The 20,535-nt window shown below is 33.3% G+C and overlaps 1 protein-coding gene across 24 annotated transcripts in view; it reads right to left on the bottom strand.

The window, feature by feature from the left end:
• LOC136039286 (uncharacterized) overlaps nucleotides 1-20,535 on the bottom strand; it is a 287,308-nt gene that overhangs the window by 177,711 nt on the left and 89,062 nt on the right. For all 24 annotated transcript variants that reach the window (XR_010620405.1, XR_010620404.1, XR_010620410.1 and 21 more), the window contains 2 exons: nucleotides 6,493-6,675; nucleotides 2,625-2,756 (listed from right to left, as the gene is read on the bottom strand). Coding sequence is in view for 12 of the 24 variants with exons in the window: in XM_065722888.1 (XP_065578960.1) it covers nucleotides 2,625-2,756; nucleotides 6,493-6,675 (315 nt within the window). In the remaining 12 variants the exon portion in view is untranslated. The remainder of the gene's footprint in view (nucleotides 1-2,624; nucleotides 2,757-6,492; nucleotides 6,676-20,535) is intronic.

Here is a 20,535-nt window from a genome sequence, read left to right as displayed (position 1 = left end):
GCCGACTTGAAGAGCAAACTGAATAAAGGAACTCGCTTTTTTGCGCCATTACTATTTTTAATCTAAACTTTTTGGAAAAGTTTAACTTTTTGGAAAACCAAATGACAATACAAACTTTTGAAGTATGTCAGACTTAGTTGTACGTGTTCCTAAATGGGTCTCAAACTTCCTTCTCCAAAATATTTTTTGCTGCTTCACAAAATATGTTCTTTAAATGATTCCATCCATCTTATATATTATTAAATAAAAAAACAATTTTTTTCAACTAAAAGAAAGAAGCAACATTAAAAGATAAAGCAAATAGAAATTATTATATATATGAGGCGATTTGTCCCCTTCATGATTCATCTCTATGATTCAGGGAACATTGTAAAAGAATTGGAACACAATTCGAACTTTAGTGTAAGAGCAAGGTATTGACGAGGGGGCGAACCCCATAATATACGTCATAAAAATATACGAACATAGAAGTTCGTTACCTAAGTTAACTTGTAAGTTACGCATGACTATTACTAACAAAAATGTTCATAAATTAATTAAAAGTTCTAGTGGCCTTTTTAAGTAACCAACAAAATTGGAGGGAAACTAAGCCTCCTCCCCCAACTTTTTTCTCAAAATCGTCCGATAAAAACTTTGAAAAGGCCAATTAGCCATAAAAAGTAAAATTAATATGCAAATTTCGTTTTAATTATTCATGTATTGTAAGCCGAAATCAAAACTTGAATTAATTCAAAAACGTTTAGAAATTAAACAAAAAAAAAAGTTTTTTTTAACTGAAAGTAAGGAGCGACAGTAAAACTTTAAACGAACAGAAATTATTCCGTGTTTGAAAGGAGCTGTCCCTCCTCAACACCCCTCTCTTTACACTAAGGTTTTTTATTGTTTTAAAAATTAGTGTTGTTAGAAACAGTCAAAACTTTTGCGTAGAGAGCGGGGCGTTGAGGAAGGGACAGCCCCTTTCATATACGAAATAATTTGTGTTCGTTTTGAGTTTTGATTTCGCTCCTTACTTTCAGTTCGAAAAACTTATTATTTTTTTATTTCATTTCTGAGCGTTTTTTGAATTAATGCTGGTTTTGATTTTGGCTCACTGTACATGAATAATTGAAACGAAATTTGCATATTAATTTTACTTGTTTTGGCTGAATGACTTTCTCAAAGTTTTGATCGGACAATTTTGAGTAAAGCGGTTTGGGGAGTGGGTCTAGTTGCCCTCCAGTGTTTTTGGTTATCCCCCTCTCAATACCTCACTCTTACACTAAAGTTCAAATTTTGTTCCAATTCTATAAGAATTACCCCTGAATCACAAAGGCCGTTTAATTAGAATAGATAGCTCTTTTGAAATTACTAAAAATATTTTAGCGGAAAGAGCGAGGCATTAAGAAGGGGAAGAACCCCCTCATATAAGTACTAATTTCTGTTTGCCTTATGTTTTGATGTTGCTCCTTACTTTCAGTTAAAAAAAACTTATTTTTTTATTTGATTTCCCGACGTTTTTTAATTAATGCAGGTTTTGATTTTGGCTTACCGTACGTGAATAATTAAAATGAAATTTGCATATTAATTTGAATATGTTTTGGCTATATGGCTTTCTCAAAGTTTTGATCGGACGATTCTGAGAAAGATGTGACGGGAAGGATATCTTGTTGTCCTCAATTTTTTTTTCTCAATTTTCAGAAATAGAAATGGCTTAAAAAGGCCATTAGAACTTTTAGTTGTATTTACGAACGTTTTTATTAGTAATTACATTACGTAGCTTACAAATTATCTTACGTAACGAACTTCTATATTCGTATATTTTTATTACGTATATGAGGGGGTTCTTCCCCTGGTTAATGCGTCGCTCTTTACACTATAGTTTGAATTTTGTTCCAGTTCTTTAAGAATGACCCTTGAACCACAAAGACTGTTTAATTAGAATGAATAACCCTTTCGAAATTACGAAAAAAACTTCAGCGTACTTAGTGTAAAGAGCAAGGTATTGAGGAGGGGACAATTCCCCCTCATATACAAAATAATTTCTGTTCGTTTTAAGCTTTAATGTTGTTCCTTACTTTAAGTAAAAAAAAAGTTGTTTGTTTATTTTACTTGCTTTTTTAATTCCTCCTTGTTTCTTTTTAAATAACGCTGGGAAATTCAGCGCCCCTTCATGGATATTCTCCTCCCATGATAAATTCTTCTATGGAAAGATTCCCTCGCGTAAGACTAAACTTGATCAAACTTATATATTTAAAATCAGCGTAAAATTCTAATTCTTGTAATTCATATATTGGTATGAAAATTCCGTTTTTTAGAGTCTCGGTTGCTATTGAGCCTGGTCACTCCTTACTACAGTTCGTTACCACAAACTGTCTGATCAATTTCTGATATCACAGCCTTAGAACAGTAAGAAAAAGTGATAGAGCATATTCAAAGCTTATGAAAGTAATTCTAGAGAAATACCATTTAATCAAATATTTTACATAGTATTAAATTATACTCCTAATTCACAATTATATTGCTTAGGATTGTTGTCATCAATCCTTAGCTCAAATCTTTAAAAAATTTTAGCAGAAATTAAGTTGTAACGAATATGTGAAGGTTTTTATCCCAAATTGGAACCCCTGAATAAAAATGGGACTTACAAAACAGAACAGCAAGATGAGGAGATTGAGCAATGAGCTTATCCAGCATTTCGTCAGTCACGTCTTCAATCTCATCAGAAGCCACCTGGTGCAGAAGCCATTCGAGTACGCGTTCTTCATTCATAAGGTCTCCTGTAAAAGGTTCAAATGTATATTTTTGATAATTTTCTTATTATCAGGAGAGCATAACTGATGTGGCAGTTTTCATCCGCTTTTTTATCAAGAAAGTGGAAGGGACAAATAGGGGGAGGGGGTGCAACTCCTTATATTCTCTTTCCCCCCTCCTAGGTTCTGAAAAATATATTTCTGGTATTCTCACTTCGAAAAGGGAAACAAAAAAAGCCAAACTATCTTCATTTTAAAAAGTTTGCTTCCCCTAGATTTTCGAATATTATAGCATTAAACCAAATTCTGTCAGAGTGATCAATTAAGAGACAATGTGGCAGTGTGTCACTAAATGAAAAAAAAGTTCATATTAGCATTCTTTATCCTTCCACCAATATCATGATTAACTTTACAGTAAGTGTAACAAATAGAAAAAAATATTTTTTACTGTATTATTTATTGTAAGTTCTGTAACTTATTTTAAATTACAGCGAATTAATAGTAACAGTGCAATTTTATCTTTTAAAGCTGTGCTTTTATATTAGGTACATGAGCTAAGACCATAGAGAAACAGAGGAAAGACTTGTAAAAAAAATTGTGAGTTGTAATTTTTACTGGCTTAAAATTTACGTGGAACAAAGGAGAACCAATCATTTTTGAAAACAAAATAGGGTTGTTTGGCATTTTTTCTGACACAAGGGCGTTAAAGAAGGATATGATCGGCTTATGAAAATGCATCACAGACGCAAATTAATAAATTTACAGCCCACTTTGAAGGGATAGTTGTGAAGATGTCTCTCATTTTTGAAAATTTTGCATTCAGGGAAGTCTCCATCGTTAACAAAAGTTGATACAATGTCCATCGATAAGAAGTTGTTTTATAAATTGCAGAAATATATATATATATATATATATATATATATATATATATATATATATATATATATATATATATATATATATATATATATATAATACCGAAATAAGTAGTAATTTTAATTAATTTTAATAGTATCTAGAGGCGTAACTTGGACTTCCATCACCCAAGGACAATGTTAATTGTCACACTTTTGTAGTAGGTACATGAGCTAAAACCATAGAGAAACAGAATAAAGACTTGTAAAAAAAATTATGACTCGTTATTTTTACTGACTTAAAATTTTACACGGAACAAAGGAGAACCAATCGTTTTTTGAAACAAAATAGGGTTGTTGGGCATCTGTTTGACCTATGTGATTGTATGGATGAGTAGGGTTAAGGCCTCATTCAAGTGCTGGTCTATATTAATCACTAATTTAGGAAAACAGTCTTCCTTTTCTCCTTCTGTTTCTTTTTTTTTTTTTTTTTTTTTTTGTGTGTTTGTGCTGTTGCATTGGTGATTTCTCTTTTCATGATATATATATATATATATATATATATATATATATATATATATATATATATGATACCATAATGAGTAGTAATTTTAATTAATTTTAATAGTATCTAGAGGCGTGACTTGGACTTTTATCGCCCAAGGACAATGTTAATTTTTGCCAATGTAATATTAAAACGTCCAACGATGGACGTTTGTTGCCTGATGTTACGTATGATTCTTGCACTGAATCTACATATGAAACAGGTTTAAATTTGAATCTGCGCCTGATAAGGCTGTCGAGTCGGCAAACAAGAGGGCACAGGGGTAGATACAGCATTAATGTTTGGGGGCGGCACAAACAAAAATTTGGCTCCTCCATCGGTTTTTAGCCCCTCTAACCCTGTAATTAGTGCAGTGTTTTACCTTCCGAGGGGGGCACGCGTACCTAAAACCACCCATTGAATACACCCCTTTGAGGCCACAGATTAGAAGCCCAGTAGACACTCAAAATATCTAGACAACAATAAAAAACTAACAATCTCAATATTAAACAAAAAAACTTTCAGAGCGAAAATCTACAGTAATGTAGTATTGTCGTGTGCAAAACAGAAGGGAATGTCTTTTATTTTCAAAATTTTTGAAATGATTACAAATAAGCTTTTGGAGGCTTCAGACAAAAGCTTTTTCAGATCAATCAGGATCGGTTTGCACTACAAACTGTGAAGTAGGTTTGTCTCTGTGAATGATGATGATGATGACTTTATTAAGTGGTTAAACCTTTACAAGTATTTCTCTGCTAAATGTCTACAGACAAAAAAAAAGAAAGAAAAAAACTTGAATAAATGAAACTAATAAATGCTACAATCAAAGGCAACAATCGTGTTTAAATACAAATATTAACATCAAACCAGTCTTCCAGTTGAATACAAAATATGTTTAAACATTTCCTTAACACTTTATCAGAAACTACTGAACTAGGAAAAATGTCTCTGTGAATGCAACCAATGGAAATAGGTTCACTTGACGAATCTATCTCAAGTTAATATTTAATTTTCAAAAAGGTTTAGATTCACAATTTTGTTTAGGTTATGGATATAAAATCTCACTTACATGGTATAAAGTCCTGCCAAAACTATTAACGGTTAAAGGAAAGAATCAGAAGGAAAGGTTAGGCGAAGCAGGAAAAGAAAAAAAGAAAGAGAGGGAGGATACGTTTGAGAATAAATTGTGAGAGGAAAGATACCAATCCGTTACAGAATGAGGCGTGAGGGAAATGATGCCAGGACAGAGAGGGAATTGAACTTTCAGGCATGCACCCGCCTAAAATCTTGAGATTGTAACCATTTTCTACTTCAATTTTCTAAGAAAAAGTGAGAAAGAGATAGAAAAAAGAAAGAAAGAGAAAGGATCAATTAGATAAGGAGGTCTGAAAGAAAAGATGCCAGGATAGAGGGTGGATTTGGACTTTAAGGCATGTGCCCGCCTAAATCTTCACATTTTCACGACTTTCTGCTTCAATTTTCTAAAAAAAAGAGAGAAAGAGAGAAAGGGTCAATTAAAAAAATGCTGTGCGTGAAAAAGATGCAAGGAAAGAAGGGGGAATTGGACTTTCAGGCGTGTGTCCGCTTAAAATCATGAGTTTTTCACAATTTTTTTATTAAATTTTCTTCATGATTTAATACCTATTTTGGAATTTTCTTTTTCAACATGATTGCATTGCCTGTGGTACTTGATGGTATCTAAATTTGTTACCTGTCTTGCTCCCCAGAAAAACCAGAAAAAAACGGAATATAGAAAATTATTCAAACCACAAAGTTAAAAGAAAATAAAAGAATGTAACCCGTAGAAAAATTATAAAGAAGAAACAGGCATAGAAAAAGTTAAAATTACTTTTTAAGATAAACCTCCATGAAAACTAAAAAAAAAAATGTTATTCCAAAATTCTTCACCTACCATTGACTCTCGGATAAGTCTGCAGTAGTTATTTATCTTATTTTTTCAAGAATTAAAATAACATTTACTACAAAAAAAATAAATATTGTGTCCTGGGCTTTGAAAATTTCAGACGCTATTCAGATTATTAGCATCTGCCTTTCTCAACTTTATGGTTTTGCCTTACGCGAAACTCTTTCTGTGGTACGGTGAAGTTTTTGAACCTTGTTTTTTTCTTTTACAAAAATTCTTTTGTTTCTGCTTCACTTCCTTTGAATAATCATAATTATATTCGAACAGAAGAAAAAATTATATTATTTATAATAATAGGTATTATTATGGTTTATTAATGTTTAATTATTACTTATTATCATACATGTTATTTTTGCATTTTTATACTATTATAATAACTATTAATATATTATGAAGAAAATATTACATTATAGTAATAATGTTCAGTAAAGAAAAAACTACCTTGATATAAGTTGGGAATATTATTCTCAAAATAAACTAAAGCAGGTATATCGTCAATGCCATATTCCTTAGCTTCTTCTGCATTATCGATTTTTACAAACACAACGCCATTTTTATCACATTCATCATCGATGTTCTCCAGTTCTTTTAGTGCAGCCATTGAATCACTGTCATCATCATCATCTAAAAAAAAAAAAATCTATCTTTATCTTTGAGTTTTTGATGGGAGGAAAAGTTATTAATCTTTGATAATGTCTATTCTCACTTATTTTTTTAACCATAGATCGCTCTTCAGTGTAAGGAATAAATATTACCTTTCCTTAGAAATCAGTCATCGACGTTGAAAGATCTCAGCAGACATTGTGGGGCTCTAATATTCTACATTATCCATTAATGGAAAAGTCACTTTTAATTTTCTCTTTTTTTAACAATCAAGTCTGTTGGAAGTAAATATAACAAAGAGGTTGACTGCTCTGAAAACTTGGGAAATGAAAATTATTGTTAATGATGATCTTGATGCTATAAACAAAAATTATTTCAATATGGAACAAAGGGTGTGGATAATAATAACAGTGAAGAAACCAACAATATAATAGTTTAATCAGATAGAAAAAGACTAAATAAAAAAAAGCCCTACCATTTTAAAAGCAGTCGGAGGCCTTTTTCAAAGCTGGGATTAATCATCCTAAAATTGGAATGTAAAGCACTCCAGCCAACTTATTGCCAGAAAAGACAAACAAATTCGCGTTTTCCGGGTTATTCCTCCCTCCTCTCCCTTTTAGGACTTATCACCCTCGTTCTGTCTTAACAATTACATAAAAAAAAAACTAGTTTTTTTAACTGAAAGTAAGGAGCGACATTAAAACTTAAAACGAACAGAAATTACTCCGTATATGAAATGGGTTGTCCCCTCCGCAATCCCTCGCTCTTTACGCTAAAGCTTTTAATTGTATTAAAAAGCAGAATTGTGGCAAAGAGTCAAACTTTAGCGTAAAGAGCGAGGGATTGCGGAGGGGACAACCCATTTCATATACGGAGTAATTTCTGTTCGTTTTAAGTTTTAATGTCGCTCCTTACTTTCAGTTAAAAAAACTAGTTTTTTTTTTATGTAATTTCTGAACGTTTTTGAATTAATGCATGTTTGATTTTGGCTCTCCACACATAAATTATTAAAATGAAATTTGCATATTAATTCCTTTTTTGGCTAAATGGCTTTCTCTTAGTTTTGATCAGACGATTTTGAGAAATAAGGGATGGGAAAGGAGGCCTAGTTGCCATGCAATTTTTCGGTTACATAAAAAGGCAACTATAAATTTTTATTTTTAACGAATTTTTCTATTAGTAAAAAATATACGTAACTTAAGAATTATCTTACGTAACAAACTTTTATATTCTTTAATTTTTATTATGTATATGAGAGGGTTTGTACCCTCGTTAATACCTCGTTCTTTACACTAAATCGCAAGTTTTGTCCCAATTCTTTAAGAATGACCCCTGAATCAGAAAGGCCGTAGAATGAATAGTTGAAATTACTAAAAATACTATAGCATAAAGAGCGAGGTATTTATCTCCTCCTAAATACCTCGCTCTTTATGCTAAAGTATTTTTAGAACCCCTCACATGCGTAATAATCTCTGTTCGTTTTAAGTTTCAATGCTACTCTTTACTTTCAATTGAAAAAAAAATTTTCCATGTTTATTTTTTCATTGTTTTTTTATAGTAATTTTAGAAAATCCTGCGCCCTTTTCATTGAATTTCTGTTCCCCCATGACACATTTCTCCATGGAAAGATCCTCCCACATAGCCCCCTCCCCTCAACCCCACCCCCAAAACCAAAAAAAAATCCCCTGAAACCGACTGTACACTTCCCAATAACCATTATTATATGTAAACACTGGTCGAAGTTTGTAAGTTGCAGCCCCACCCACAGGGACTTTGGGGGAGCAAGTCATTCCCAAAGACATAGTTATTATGGTTTTTGACTATGTGGAACAAAATGGCTATCTCAAAATTTTGATCTGTTGACTTTGGAGAAAAAATGAGCGTGGGAGGGGGCCTAGGTGCCCTCCAATTTTTTTGGTCACTTAAAAAGGGCACTAGAACTTTTCATTTCCGTTAGAATGAGCCCTCTTGCGACATTCTAGGACCACCTGGTCGATACGATGACCCCTGGGGAAAAAAAAAAAAAAAAAAACAAACAAATAAACACGCACCCGTGATTTGTCTTCTGGCAAAAAATTCAAAATTCCACATTTTTGTAGATAGGAGCTTGAAACTTCTACAGTAGGGTTCTCTGATACGCTGAATCTGATGGTGTCATTTTCGTTAAGATCCTACGACTTTTAGGGGGCGTTTCCCCCTATTTTCCTAAATAAGGCAAATTTTCTCAGGCTCGTAACTTTTGATGGGTAAGACTAAACTTGATGAAACTTATATATTTAAAATCAGCATTAAAATACAATTCTTTTGATGTAGCTATTGATATCAAAATTCAATTTTTTAGAGTTTCGATTACTATTGAGCCGGATCGCTCCTTACTACAGTTCGTTACCACGAACTGTTTGAAAAGACCAGAACTCTGTCGTAACAAATACTTCCGCAGAAACAGAAAGGAAAACTTTTTCCCAAAAAACAATCAAAAAGGGAATGTCCTCTCTTCATCTTCATCATCTTTTACTGTTCTTCTGTAAATTAATTACTTTTTCGATTTTGTTTGTGTAGTGTATATTTTGCCATTCACTCCAATTTTTAAATTTGTCATTATCTAATTTCGTTATTAGTTTCTTTTAAGGTTTGCCGGTTTTTCTTTGTTTCTGTTTTTCATTGCTTCCGTGGTTTTGTCTTTACTTGATATCAGGGAGAAATTTGGCTCTGCTTGTGCGTGTGATATACTTTTGATATAAATATGACCTTACATAAGTAAATCTTTTTATGCAGAAAAACAGAGAAGGCCAAATGGAGCCCATGAAATTTAGGTGAATACAAATTTTAAAAGCTTCAGTAGAAAGAGCATCCCAAGGCAACTTATGCAAAAACCACAATGAATCCATGTACGCTGATTTACGATGGCGAAGAACAAAATAGTGTATGTTCAAACAATAATAATTAAAAATATTCATATAATAAGAGGAAAAAAGTGCTTTGACTTTATTTGGATAAGGAATGAACCAAAGGCAGCAGAATACCTCTGAGATAGTTTTGACTAAGAACTCTACAAAATTTCCCACAGAGAACATCTTTTGAGTTCATTATAATAAGCGAGTGGATCCATATTTTTAATTAAATCGATGTTGTGCGATCAAAGACGTATCTATTTTACAAGCCTTGGAAAATTCCGTGAACAATTAATATTCTTTAAATATTTCTCATTAAAAGGCGTGTAAATATAGACCGGAGGAGCTAATCTTGAACTATCAGAACCATCGTCTTAGAATTAAGCTAACAGGAAAGTATTCAAATCCTTGCCGAGTAGATGGCTGCCGAGTAGATAGACATGGCTGCAACGTCCAAAGCTAAATCGATGGAGTAATTAAATGGGACACAACTGGAGATTGAATAAAAGTAAATATTTGGATTCATGAATTCAGGAATTGAGTCACTTTCACATTTTTAGTTACGCGTTTCTGATACATTTGATTTCAAAGGAATGTCAGGCTAGCCAACTTGCATCTTTTTTTGTGAAATGCTCTCTTTTTTTTTACCCCGGAGGTGATGCGGATGTGTGAAAATCACTTTTTTCGGGTGTCAATATTAATTCGCTTTGAACGTCAGTAGTCGGCAACTTCGTCAAATGTGAATTTAACCGGAGGAACAGGGTTGCCAACATGCACTGTTTTCTTGTCAAATGCACATGTAATGGAATATGAAAGAGTTGATGCGCGCGCTTCGGTAACTGCACACACAAATTTTTTGACTCGTACTCTTTGTTTGCAACAATCACTCTTTTTAGGCCTTGATATGCTCTTTTTTTAGAATATGGTAGTTAGCAACCCTGGTCAAGAGGTTGATTGATGGATTAGCAAGAAAGCGATTTCAATTTATTGCTTCTCTTTCCCTATCTTCTTTCAAAATTAGCCTTAGTAATCAACAGTCTCCAAATCTCCCACTGTAAAATATCCAATTATGTGTCTATTTTTGACCCACTACAGAAAAAAGAAAAAAAATGGAGTAGAAAAAAAAGAAGTAGAAAAAAAGAATGTAGTAGAAAAAGAAAAAAGAAAAAAAAACTAGATCAAAAGAGCGCAGGGCAGAATACTTATGAGTGGACTGAGTTGGTTCGCCAGCAAGATTTGTTGATTCCCCAACAATATTTGGGTGTCTCTCAGTAGATGAAAAATTTCAGTTTCTATATCATGGGGGAGGTTACAGTGAGAAAAAACCTAAAACAAAATGACCGAACTGAACCAATATAATTTTTTGTGGAGTCCAAAACGAAGCAGAATCAAGTGACTTTTTACTTTTCAGACGGAACAGTTTGATTTCTTTGCCATAAATAGTGGCGGTACTGAGCCTGCTGAAGGGATCGTGGATTATAAGACGGAGTAATTTATTCAGTTTATTCCCCTGTAAATCCCCTATGAATCAATTTATTCTCCACATAAGACGGAGTAACTTGTCAGTTTATTCAAATAGGCATGGATTTTAGAAAGTGGATTTTAAAGGGCGTGTAGTTAAGTTTTAAGTTGTTATTTGATATTTTAACGTGATTTAATGCTGGAATTTTTCTTTAGTTATATCAATTTCACTTAGTTTTGTTTAGGCCTATTCAACGTGTCTTTTTCGCGATTCTTTGGGGGCCTGTGCTGAATAATCCTACCAAATAGTTTCTCTATATTAGTTTTTGAAGTAAAATAAGTTCTAGCTAAAAGAAACAAATATTCCTGTAACCTGATGATAAAACTATGCTCAATATCAAAATTTAAAGTTTAAAACGACCAGAAATTATTCCAACACAATGCTTTGCAAAGAAAAATATAGTGCAATGTTAAATTTAGGAGAGTATAAGTCAATTTATGTAATAAGTGAGCCTTAAGGTGAACAGGAAATACTCTTAATGAATAAATGAAACTGAACAGGGATAGGAGCTAAAAAAAAAATAGTTCATGGTAATGCATTGTACGCAACATGTGTCAATAGTAACCAAAACAATAAAAGAGTCCATGCATTGTACTTGACTAATCTCCTTTTTAATGCAATTACAAATATATTGAAAAATGCCATTTTTCTTAAAAATGGATTCTATTATAAATTTTTTTTTATTATGAAAGGTTTTTAAATACATCATTTTCCTTTCAAATGAGCCATTAAAATTTCCTTTCAAATTTCTAGCTCCCGCTACCTACAGAGAAAAAAAAGGAAAAAAAAAAGATGCCGTCGATGCAGAATCTGTGCAGTTCTTAAGTATTACACGAGAAACACTCGAGAAGGCATGTTTGGTTAATGTTAATGAGAAAAACAACATATAATAAAAATATAATAATTTATTAACAAAACTGTAAAAACTACAATAACGAATTATTGAGGGGGGCCGCCCAGAGCACATTATATTAAATACGTGACCTAAACTAACATAAACTAACCAAGATACCAACTAGATGTTTAACTAAAATATAACTACAACGTATTTTCCCAGCAAACCGAAGCTAATTGTCTGGTATTAACACTGTGACAAACAGGTAATGTATCAAGTTCGCGATTCAAATTCTCAAGTTTGTTCTCGTATAGTACAAAAGTTCCGTTTCCTATATTGTTTCGATCTGACCCTATTTTTAGGAATTATGGGCTAATTTGTTTTTTACAATGGGACGTGATCGTCTCTTACTAGGTATGCTAGCTGCAGCTGTTTTTCCACTACATTACAACTTTTTGCAGCTTCAAAATCATATGCTCTGTCAGAAGAGTAATGTGATTAGACGCCGTTTTTTTTTTTTTTTTTTTTTTTTTTTTTTTCACAGTTCTTCGAGACTGGAAGCGTTTATTTATTGGCTGTGAACAATGAAACTTATAGTTTATGCATTTCGAAAGATAGTTGGTAAAAAATACGCCTGGAATCATCAACTGGCTATATTTTTTTCTGTTATCAAAACTACCTTTAGCTAAAAAATACGGATCAAGGGGTGGGCCAAGGGGTAAGTAGCTTGTTTACAGGATGATTTCGTTTGAAAAACTTACTGATTTTTTTTAATTAGTAATAGAGCCAAAACTAAACCAACAGAAATTAAAACAAATGAAACACGGCCAGCTACTGTCTTATGCCTCCAAACGGTACGACTACATTTTGCGCTTGACTAAAAACAATTTATAGTTCGAACCTTCTGTATTATCATAATAATAAGTTAACTTAAGTATAATCTAGTTATTGAATACCTTGTCAAATTATTAAATACCCTGTCACATTACAGTGGATGAAAGTGTGCTTCTTGATCAGAGGTTGCGGTTTCAATCCCGGCTGTGGCAAGGGACAGCTTTCTATACACAATAATTATCCATTCCATTTTGATTTTCAAATCATTTTGAAAAGCAACTGTGCGGTGCTCTAAGATTTTGTTTTTTCTTCTTTTATGCTTTTTGAATTGTTGTATTCGCTTTTCAAAATATGTGCAAATATTTTTGTAATTACCAGTTTTGATAGTTCATGTTACTACGTTCATATAGTTCATTCTAGCTTAGGTAATTTATAACTGTGCTCGATAGTTCAGGTAGTTCCAGAGTATCATCATTTGTAATAATTGCAATTGTTTTTGGGGGGGGGAGTCTTCCTACAGACATTATGTAACTGGTTGCGTTGAAAACTGTAAACTTACTGGTGTTTATTCTGGCACATAACTCTTTTTATGCTATAAGTGGATTTAACCTTATAGAAAATAAACTTTCTTTTAATATTTTTGGTATTTCTCTATGTTCAATTAAAAAAAAAAACAATTTTTGATGATACACCATAAATATTTTTGCAGTTTTCATCATAGATGTAATTCGGGCAATTCGATTTCATTAAGTTCATTTTGTTGCGTTGGAAACTGTAAACTTACTGATGTTTATTCTGTCGTATCTCTCTTTTTATGCTGTAAGTGGATTTATCCTAATTGAAAATAAAACTGCTTTTAAAATTTTCAGCTATGTCTCGAGTTTCAATTTAGAATATTTTTTTTTGATGAGACGCCATAGTATTTATGGAGTTGGGCATTATTTTCCCAGCTCCTATCTTAAACAGTTTTTCGTTTAAGTTTTGTTTATTATTCAACTGAATTTTGTTTGGTTTAAATTGGAGTTTTGCATTCAAAGCAATTTTTGTTCATTTTAAATTTTGTCTTATTATTTAACTAATTTTTTCCTTTTTAGGTTTAGCATCGCTCTTTTAAAAATTAAGTAAAAAAATAACTTTTTTAGCTGAAAGTACGGAGCGACATTAAAACTTAAAACGAACAGAAATTACTCCGTATATGAAATGGGTTGTCCCCTCCGCAATCCCTCGCTCTTTGCGCTAAAGTTTTTAATTGTTTTAAAAAGTAGAATTGTGGCAAAGAGTCAAACTTTAGCGTAAAGAGCGAGGGATTGCGGAGGGGACAACCCATTTCATATACGGAGTAATTTCTGTTCGTTTTAAGTTTTAATGTCGCTCCTTACTTTCAGCTAGAAAAATTATTTTTTTTTATTTAATTTCTGAACGTTTTTGATTTAATGCATGTTTGGTTTTGGCTCTCCACACATAAATTATTAAAATGAAATTTGTATATTAATTCTTTTTTTGGCTAAATGGCTTTCTCTTAGTTATGATCAGACGATTTTGAGAAATAAGGGGTGGAGAAGGAGGTCTAGTTGCCCTCCAATTTTTCGGTTACTTAAAAAGGCAACTAGAACTTTTAATTTTTAACGAACGTTTTTATTAGTAAAAAATATAAGTAACTTAAGAATTAACTTACGTAACAAACTTTCATAACCTTATATTTTTATTATGTATACGAGGGGGTTTGTACCCTCGTTAATACCTCGCTCTTTACACTAAATCGTAGTTTTGTCCCAATTATTTAAGAATGACCCATGAATCAGAAAGGCCGTAGAAAAAAATAGTTGAAATTACTAAAAATACTTTAGCATAGAGAGCGAGGTATTCATCTCCTCCTAAATACCTCGCTCTTTATGCTAAAGTATTTTTAGAACCCCATATATGCGTAATAATCTCTGTTCGCTTTAAGTTTCAATGCTACTCCTTCCTTTCATTTGAAAAAACGTTTTCATGTTTATTTTTCATTGTTTTCTTATAGTAATCCTAGAAAATCCTGCGCCCTTTTCATTGAATTTTTCTTCCCCCATGACAGATTCCTCCAAGGAAAGATCCTCCAACATAGCCCCCTCCCCTCAGCCCCACCCCCAAACAAAATAAAAATCCCCCTGAAAACGTCTGTACACTTCCCAATAACCATTACTATATGTAAACACTGGTCAAAGATTGTATCTTGCAGCCCCTCCCCCAGGGATTGTAGGGGAGTAAGTCATCCCCAAAGACAAAGTTATTATGGTTTTCGACAATGCTGAACAAAATGGCTATCTCAAAATTTTTATCCGTTGACTTTGGGAAAAAATGAGCGTGGGAGGGGGCCTAGATGCCCTCCAATTTTTTTGGTCACTTAAAAAGGGCACTAGAACTTTTCATTTCCGTTAGAATGAGCCCTCTTGCGACATTCTAGGACCACTTGGTCGATACGATGACCCCTGGAAAAAAAAAACAAAAAAAAACAAACAAACAAATAAACACGCACCCGTGATTTGTCTTCTGGCAAAAAATACAAAATTCCACATTTTTGTAGATAGGGGCTTGAAACTTCTACAGTAGGGTTCTCTTATGCGCTGAATCTGATGGTGTATTTTCGTTAAGATTCTACGACTTTTAGGGGGTGTTTCTCCCTATTTTCTTAAATAATGCAAATTTTCTCAGGCTCGTGACTTTTGATGGGTAAGACTAAACTTAATGAAACTTCTATATTTAAAATCAGCATTAAAATGCATTCTTTTGATGTAGCTATTGATATCAAAATTCCATTTTTTAGAGTTTTGGTTACTATTGAGCCGGGTCGCTCCTTACTACAGTTCGTTACCACGAACTGTTTGAAAGAAAAAACAAACTCTTGACAACGTTTTGTCCTTTTAATTTAACTTATTGACAGAACAATAATTTATAAAGTGTTTGTAGTTGAGTAAAATTTTAGGAAGTATTAAGAAACAAACATTGTGCTAACTCAGCAGGGCCTTAAACAATTGTTTCATTTAGATTCAAAATTTCGCAAATATTAAATTAAAATGATTATTTATGTTGCAGTCAGTAAAGTTAAGTTGAAATCACATTAAGCGGATATCCCAGGGGTATTAGCAGCTTAAGCTTTAACTAAGAAACCTAAATGACAAAGATCTAATCCACTTTGCCCCAATTGTTGTCAGAACCGCTTTCCCATTTTGAGACGATTCTAATTCATTTTGAAACGACAAGACGCCAAAGCAAGTATTTAACTTAATTTCAAGGGACAAAATTGAATAAGCGACGCTTTCTATTTTACCAAAAGCTGAAAATTATCATCTTTTCTTTTTGTGAATGCATCATTTGATTACGTGTGAAATGGAATTTCCTGCTGTGGTATTTTTCTTTTTTTTAACAAAAAGTTTTTTCAATAAGTCTTAATTGTCAGAGTCACTAGCGTTTGCTTAGGAAAGAAGAAACTGCCTCATGTTTGTTATTTTTCGTTTAGGGATTAACACACACACCCCTCCGCACCATTACATACGGAAGTAATGGTCATACAAACTTGAAAGGGCCTCATTCGATTGAAAATTTAAAGTTCTAGTACTTTTCAAAGGTCAAAAGTGATTGTGGGGTAACCAGACAGTCCCCATGCCATTTTTTAGCACCCTGTATGATAATTGAAAGGTAAAAACATGACCGGATGCTCGAATATGATGCTTCCACACCCCACGGGTGATAACCCTAAATTTTGTAAGTTGGATGTTGTTTACGATATAGGTTTTAATTCGGAAAAATGATTTATGTTTGGTCTTGGGCTTCCAGTTAGTTTTTAAATTTTCTATGATCCCAATTTTTTTCCTATTGGCCCAAAAATTGTAGCTAAGAGGATTTTAAGTACAAAAGAGAGCTCGTGGGGGCATGAATCGCAAAAATTAGAGCTCGAAAAGGGAAAGAAATTGCTTTTTTCAAAGAGCGAAAGAAATCGCTCTTTGCGCTAAAGTTTGACCCTTTCCCTCAACTCTATTTTTAAAAACAGTAAAAACTTTAGCGTAAAGATCAGGGCGTTGAAGAGGGTACAACCCCTTTCATACACGGGGTAATTTCTGTTTGTTTTAAGTTTTAATGTCGCTCCTTACTTTCATTTAAAAAAAAATTGTGTTTTTTTCTATATAATTTCTGAACGTTTTTTTAGTTAATCTATGTTTTGATTTCGACTCTCCGCAGATGGATAATTAAAGCGAAATTTGCATATTTATTTATTTGGCTAAATGGCTTTCCCATAGTTTTGATAGAATGATTTTGAAAAAAAGGAGGGGGAGGAGGCCCAGTTGCCCTCCAATTTTTCGGGTACTTAAAAGGCAACTAGAACTTTTAGTTTTTTGAACGTTTTCATTAGTATATACGTAACCTACAAATTAGCTTACGTTACAAACTTCTATATTCGTATGTTTTTATTACGTATATGAGAGGGTTCGCCCACTCATCAATACCTCGCTCTTTGCACTAAAGCTTAAATTTTGTCCCTTGAATCACAAAGCCCGTAGAATAAATAGTTGAAATTACTAAAAATACTTTAGCGTAAAGAGTGAGGTATTAGGAAAAGGTGAACCCCTTATATACGTAATATTTTCTGTTCGTTTTAAGTTTTAACGCTACTCCTTACTTTCAGTTGAAGAAACTTTTTCATTTTATTTTTTCATTGTTTTTTTTTTAATAATGCTAGAAAATGCTGCGCCCCTTTTATGGAAATCTTCTTCCCCCATGACAAATTCCTCCATGGAAAGTTTCCCCCACATAACCCCCTCTTCTCAACCCCCCAACCAAAAAATCCCCCTGAAAACGTCTGTACAGCTCCCAACAACCATTACTATATGCAAAAACTGGTAAAAAATTTAACTTGCAGCCCCTCCCACGGGGACTGTAGGGGAGTAAGTCGTCCCCAAAGACACAGTTATAAGTTTTTTTTACTATATTGAATGAAAAGGCTATCTCACAATTTTGACCCGATGACTTTGGGAAAAAAATGAGCATGGGAGGGGGCCTAGGTGCCCTCCAATTTTTTGGTCACTTAAAAAGGGCACTAGAACTTTTCATTTCTGTTCGAAAGAGCCCTCTCGCAAAATTCTGGGACCATTGGGTCGATGCGATCACCCTTGGGAAAAAGAAAAAAAAAACAAACAAACAAACAAACAAATAAACACGCATCCGTGATTTGTCTTTTGGCAAACAAAATTCCACATTTTTGTAGATAGGAGCTTGGAATTGGTATAGTAGGGCTCTCTGATACGCTGAATCTGATGGTGTGATTTTCGTTAAGATTCTATGACTTTTAGGGGGTGTTTCTCCCCATTTTCTAAAATAAGGCAAACATTCTCAGGCTCGTAACGTTTGATGGGTAAGACTAAACTTGATAAAACTTATATATTTAATATCTGCATTAAAATGCGATTCTTTTGATCTAACTACTGGTATCAGAATTCCGTTTTTTAGAGTTTTGGTTACTATTGAGCCGGGTCGCTCCATACTACAGTTCGTTGCCACGAACTGTTTGATTCATTGTTATGTTTGTTCGTTGCAAGTTTTTATTGTTATATGACTTTTTTTTCTACTCATTTTAGGCATTATTATAGCTTTTGACTTTTCTTTGAAAAACTTTTTTGTTGGAAAATGGTTTTCCAGTTTAATTTTTTTAAATAGAGCCTAGTTTTGCCTTTGCAATAGAAAAAAGCATAAATAACTGGTTGAAGTAAAACAGTTCTTTGAGAACATTAAGAAGTGCGCTCAGAAATTTAATTTTTATATTTGGTTCCATTGGCCTTGGTAGCTTGGTTTGAAAACTTTGCAATACAATCCAACTGTACCTCTTTGTTAAGAAGAGACTATGAAAGATTCAGAACTCGTGGTAGGTAGATTTTAAAAAGTTTTCTAGAAAGATTCACTGAGATTGTGTTTACACCGTCCCCCCGACTACTTTTGAAAGCAAAAGCCTATTAATTCTTATCGAGGCCGGTATTTTGTGAAGAAGGCAAAAAGGCTGGAACGTAAAATGAAAGATACAAGTGAAAATTGAGAATACCAAAAGAGGACTTTATTTTTACATTTTATTGTAATGCATCATATGTTTTTGAGTACAATCTGTATTTTTTTAGAACTTTTCTATTTCTTTTACTTAGTTCAAACCAGAAACGGGTTAAAAAAAGTCTTTCTAATGTGAAAGTCTTCGGAGTCGCTTCGTCCTACTAAGCCCTTTTTCTATGTACATACATCCAAATATCAATGACAATTGGAGCACATAATAGCCATTTCATGCATCTTCTTCATTTCCGCCTTCTTAACCTTATTTCATACATCTGTCTTTTTCCAAGATCTTAATTTAGGTTCCGCGCTATCTTAATTGGAAACTGGGCCAAAAATAATCTCTAACTCTTGATTGCTTTTGTAAAAGATTGGCTGTAAAATATCTGCTCTTTGTTCTTACTAAGTTAGAAAATAGAGAATAACTCTATCTGAACGGTTGAACACACTTAGTAAACTTACAACTTACAACTTACAATTATTGTAATTTATTGTATTGTAATTAATTAATAATTATTGTAATTACAATGTATTGTAAGTAAACTTACAATACATCAGTATAAGAGAGATAAAATGCTGTTAAAACTAATATGACTTGGTTTTCCGTCATTGCAGAGACATAGCTAGGGTTTTAAGGCTCCCGGGGCAAGTTTAGCTTTTATGCCCCCCCCCCATCACTACCAAAATATAAGTAGATTATAGAATGGCGCCCTTTCGGAGGCTGCAACTGGGGACAGCTGTGCCCTTAGCTACGCCCTACGTGCTTCAATCTCGGTAATTCTTGAGCATATCTTGTTTGTCCAATGCTCATGAGAGTCTCAGCAATACCTACTCTACCAAACGTTAGTTGGAACGTCAGAGGGTTAAAGAGAGAGTGTAATGCATTGGAAAAGGAATTTACCAGAGTGACAATAAAAACTCGTAAATGAATAACCTATTCTAGAATTAGTTTTAAAATCATTTATGGGTATATCAGATAGCTAAGGCGCTGGGTGCTTTCTTGCAGTTGAAATAAGCTTTGGAAGAACAAGATGGTAAGTCACGAACTAAAATTAGAATATTGGAAGCTACTTTAATGATTGTGGTCAGAAACATAGACGCTGCGAAAGGCTGAGGAAGATTTGTTAATTTTCTCAAAGGCTTTTCGTTTTGTAGGACTATAGCGAAATTTTTTTAAGATGGCTAAGCCATATTTTACGGGTGAAGGACGACAGATTGCCAAAGACTGTGCTTCTTGCCTATTCACTTCAAGCCACAAGAGATTAGGGCGTTGCGGAACGGGATTAAAACACACCGTTCGGAAGAGACCCCCAAGGAAGGATTGGAAGAACATTGGAATGTCACAGTAGATGATAAAAAATGACAGTTCGAACGGATTGGAGTGGAGGAGGAACATATGTAGCTGCTATGTCGGAATAAGTTTGGTGCAATAACTAGTTGTTAGCAGTAGTAATAGAAGTAGAATCATATTCAAATAATGTGCTTTTTCCATTTTATTTCCTTTTTACTATCATAAGGTAGGCATTACAGTACATAAAGGTTACTTAGAGTATACTAAATGAGCAAGCGAACTACTCTGAATGACTTTCCAAGCTAGGAATTGCTCAGACTACTCAATATTGTGCAACTATCGTCATTACAAGGGTTATTTTTTACCAGGAACTTCTGAGTTAACATTAGATTTCTGGAACATTCCAGATTTACTCAAAGTTAACTATAGTACACAAGCTTAGACA

Source organism: Artemia franciscana, chromosome 19 (assembly GCF_032884065.1).
Source record: "Artemia franciscana chromosome 19, ASM3288406v1, whole genome shotgun sequence".
Lineage (NCBI taxonomy): Eukaryota > Metazoa > Arthropoda > Branchiopoda > Anostraca > Artemiidae > Artemia > Artemia franciscana.
Note: the sequence above shows the minus strand (reverse complement) of the source record. Positions and strands in the feature narration are given on the sequence as shown.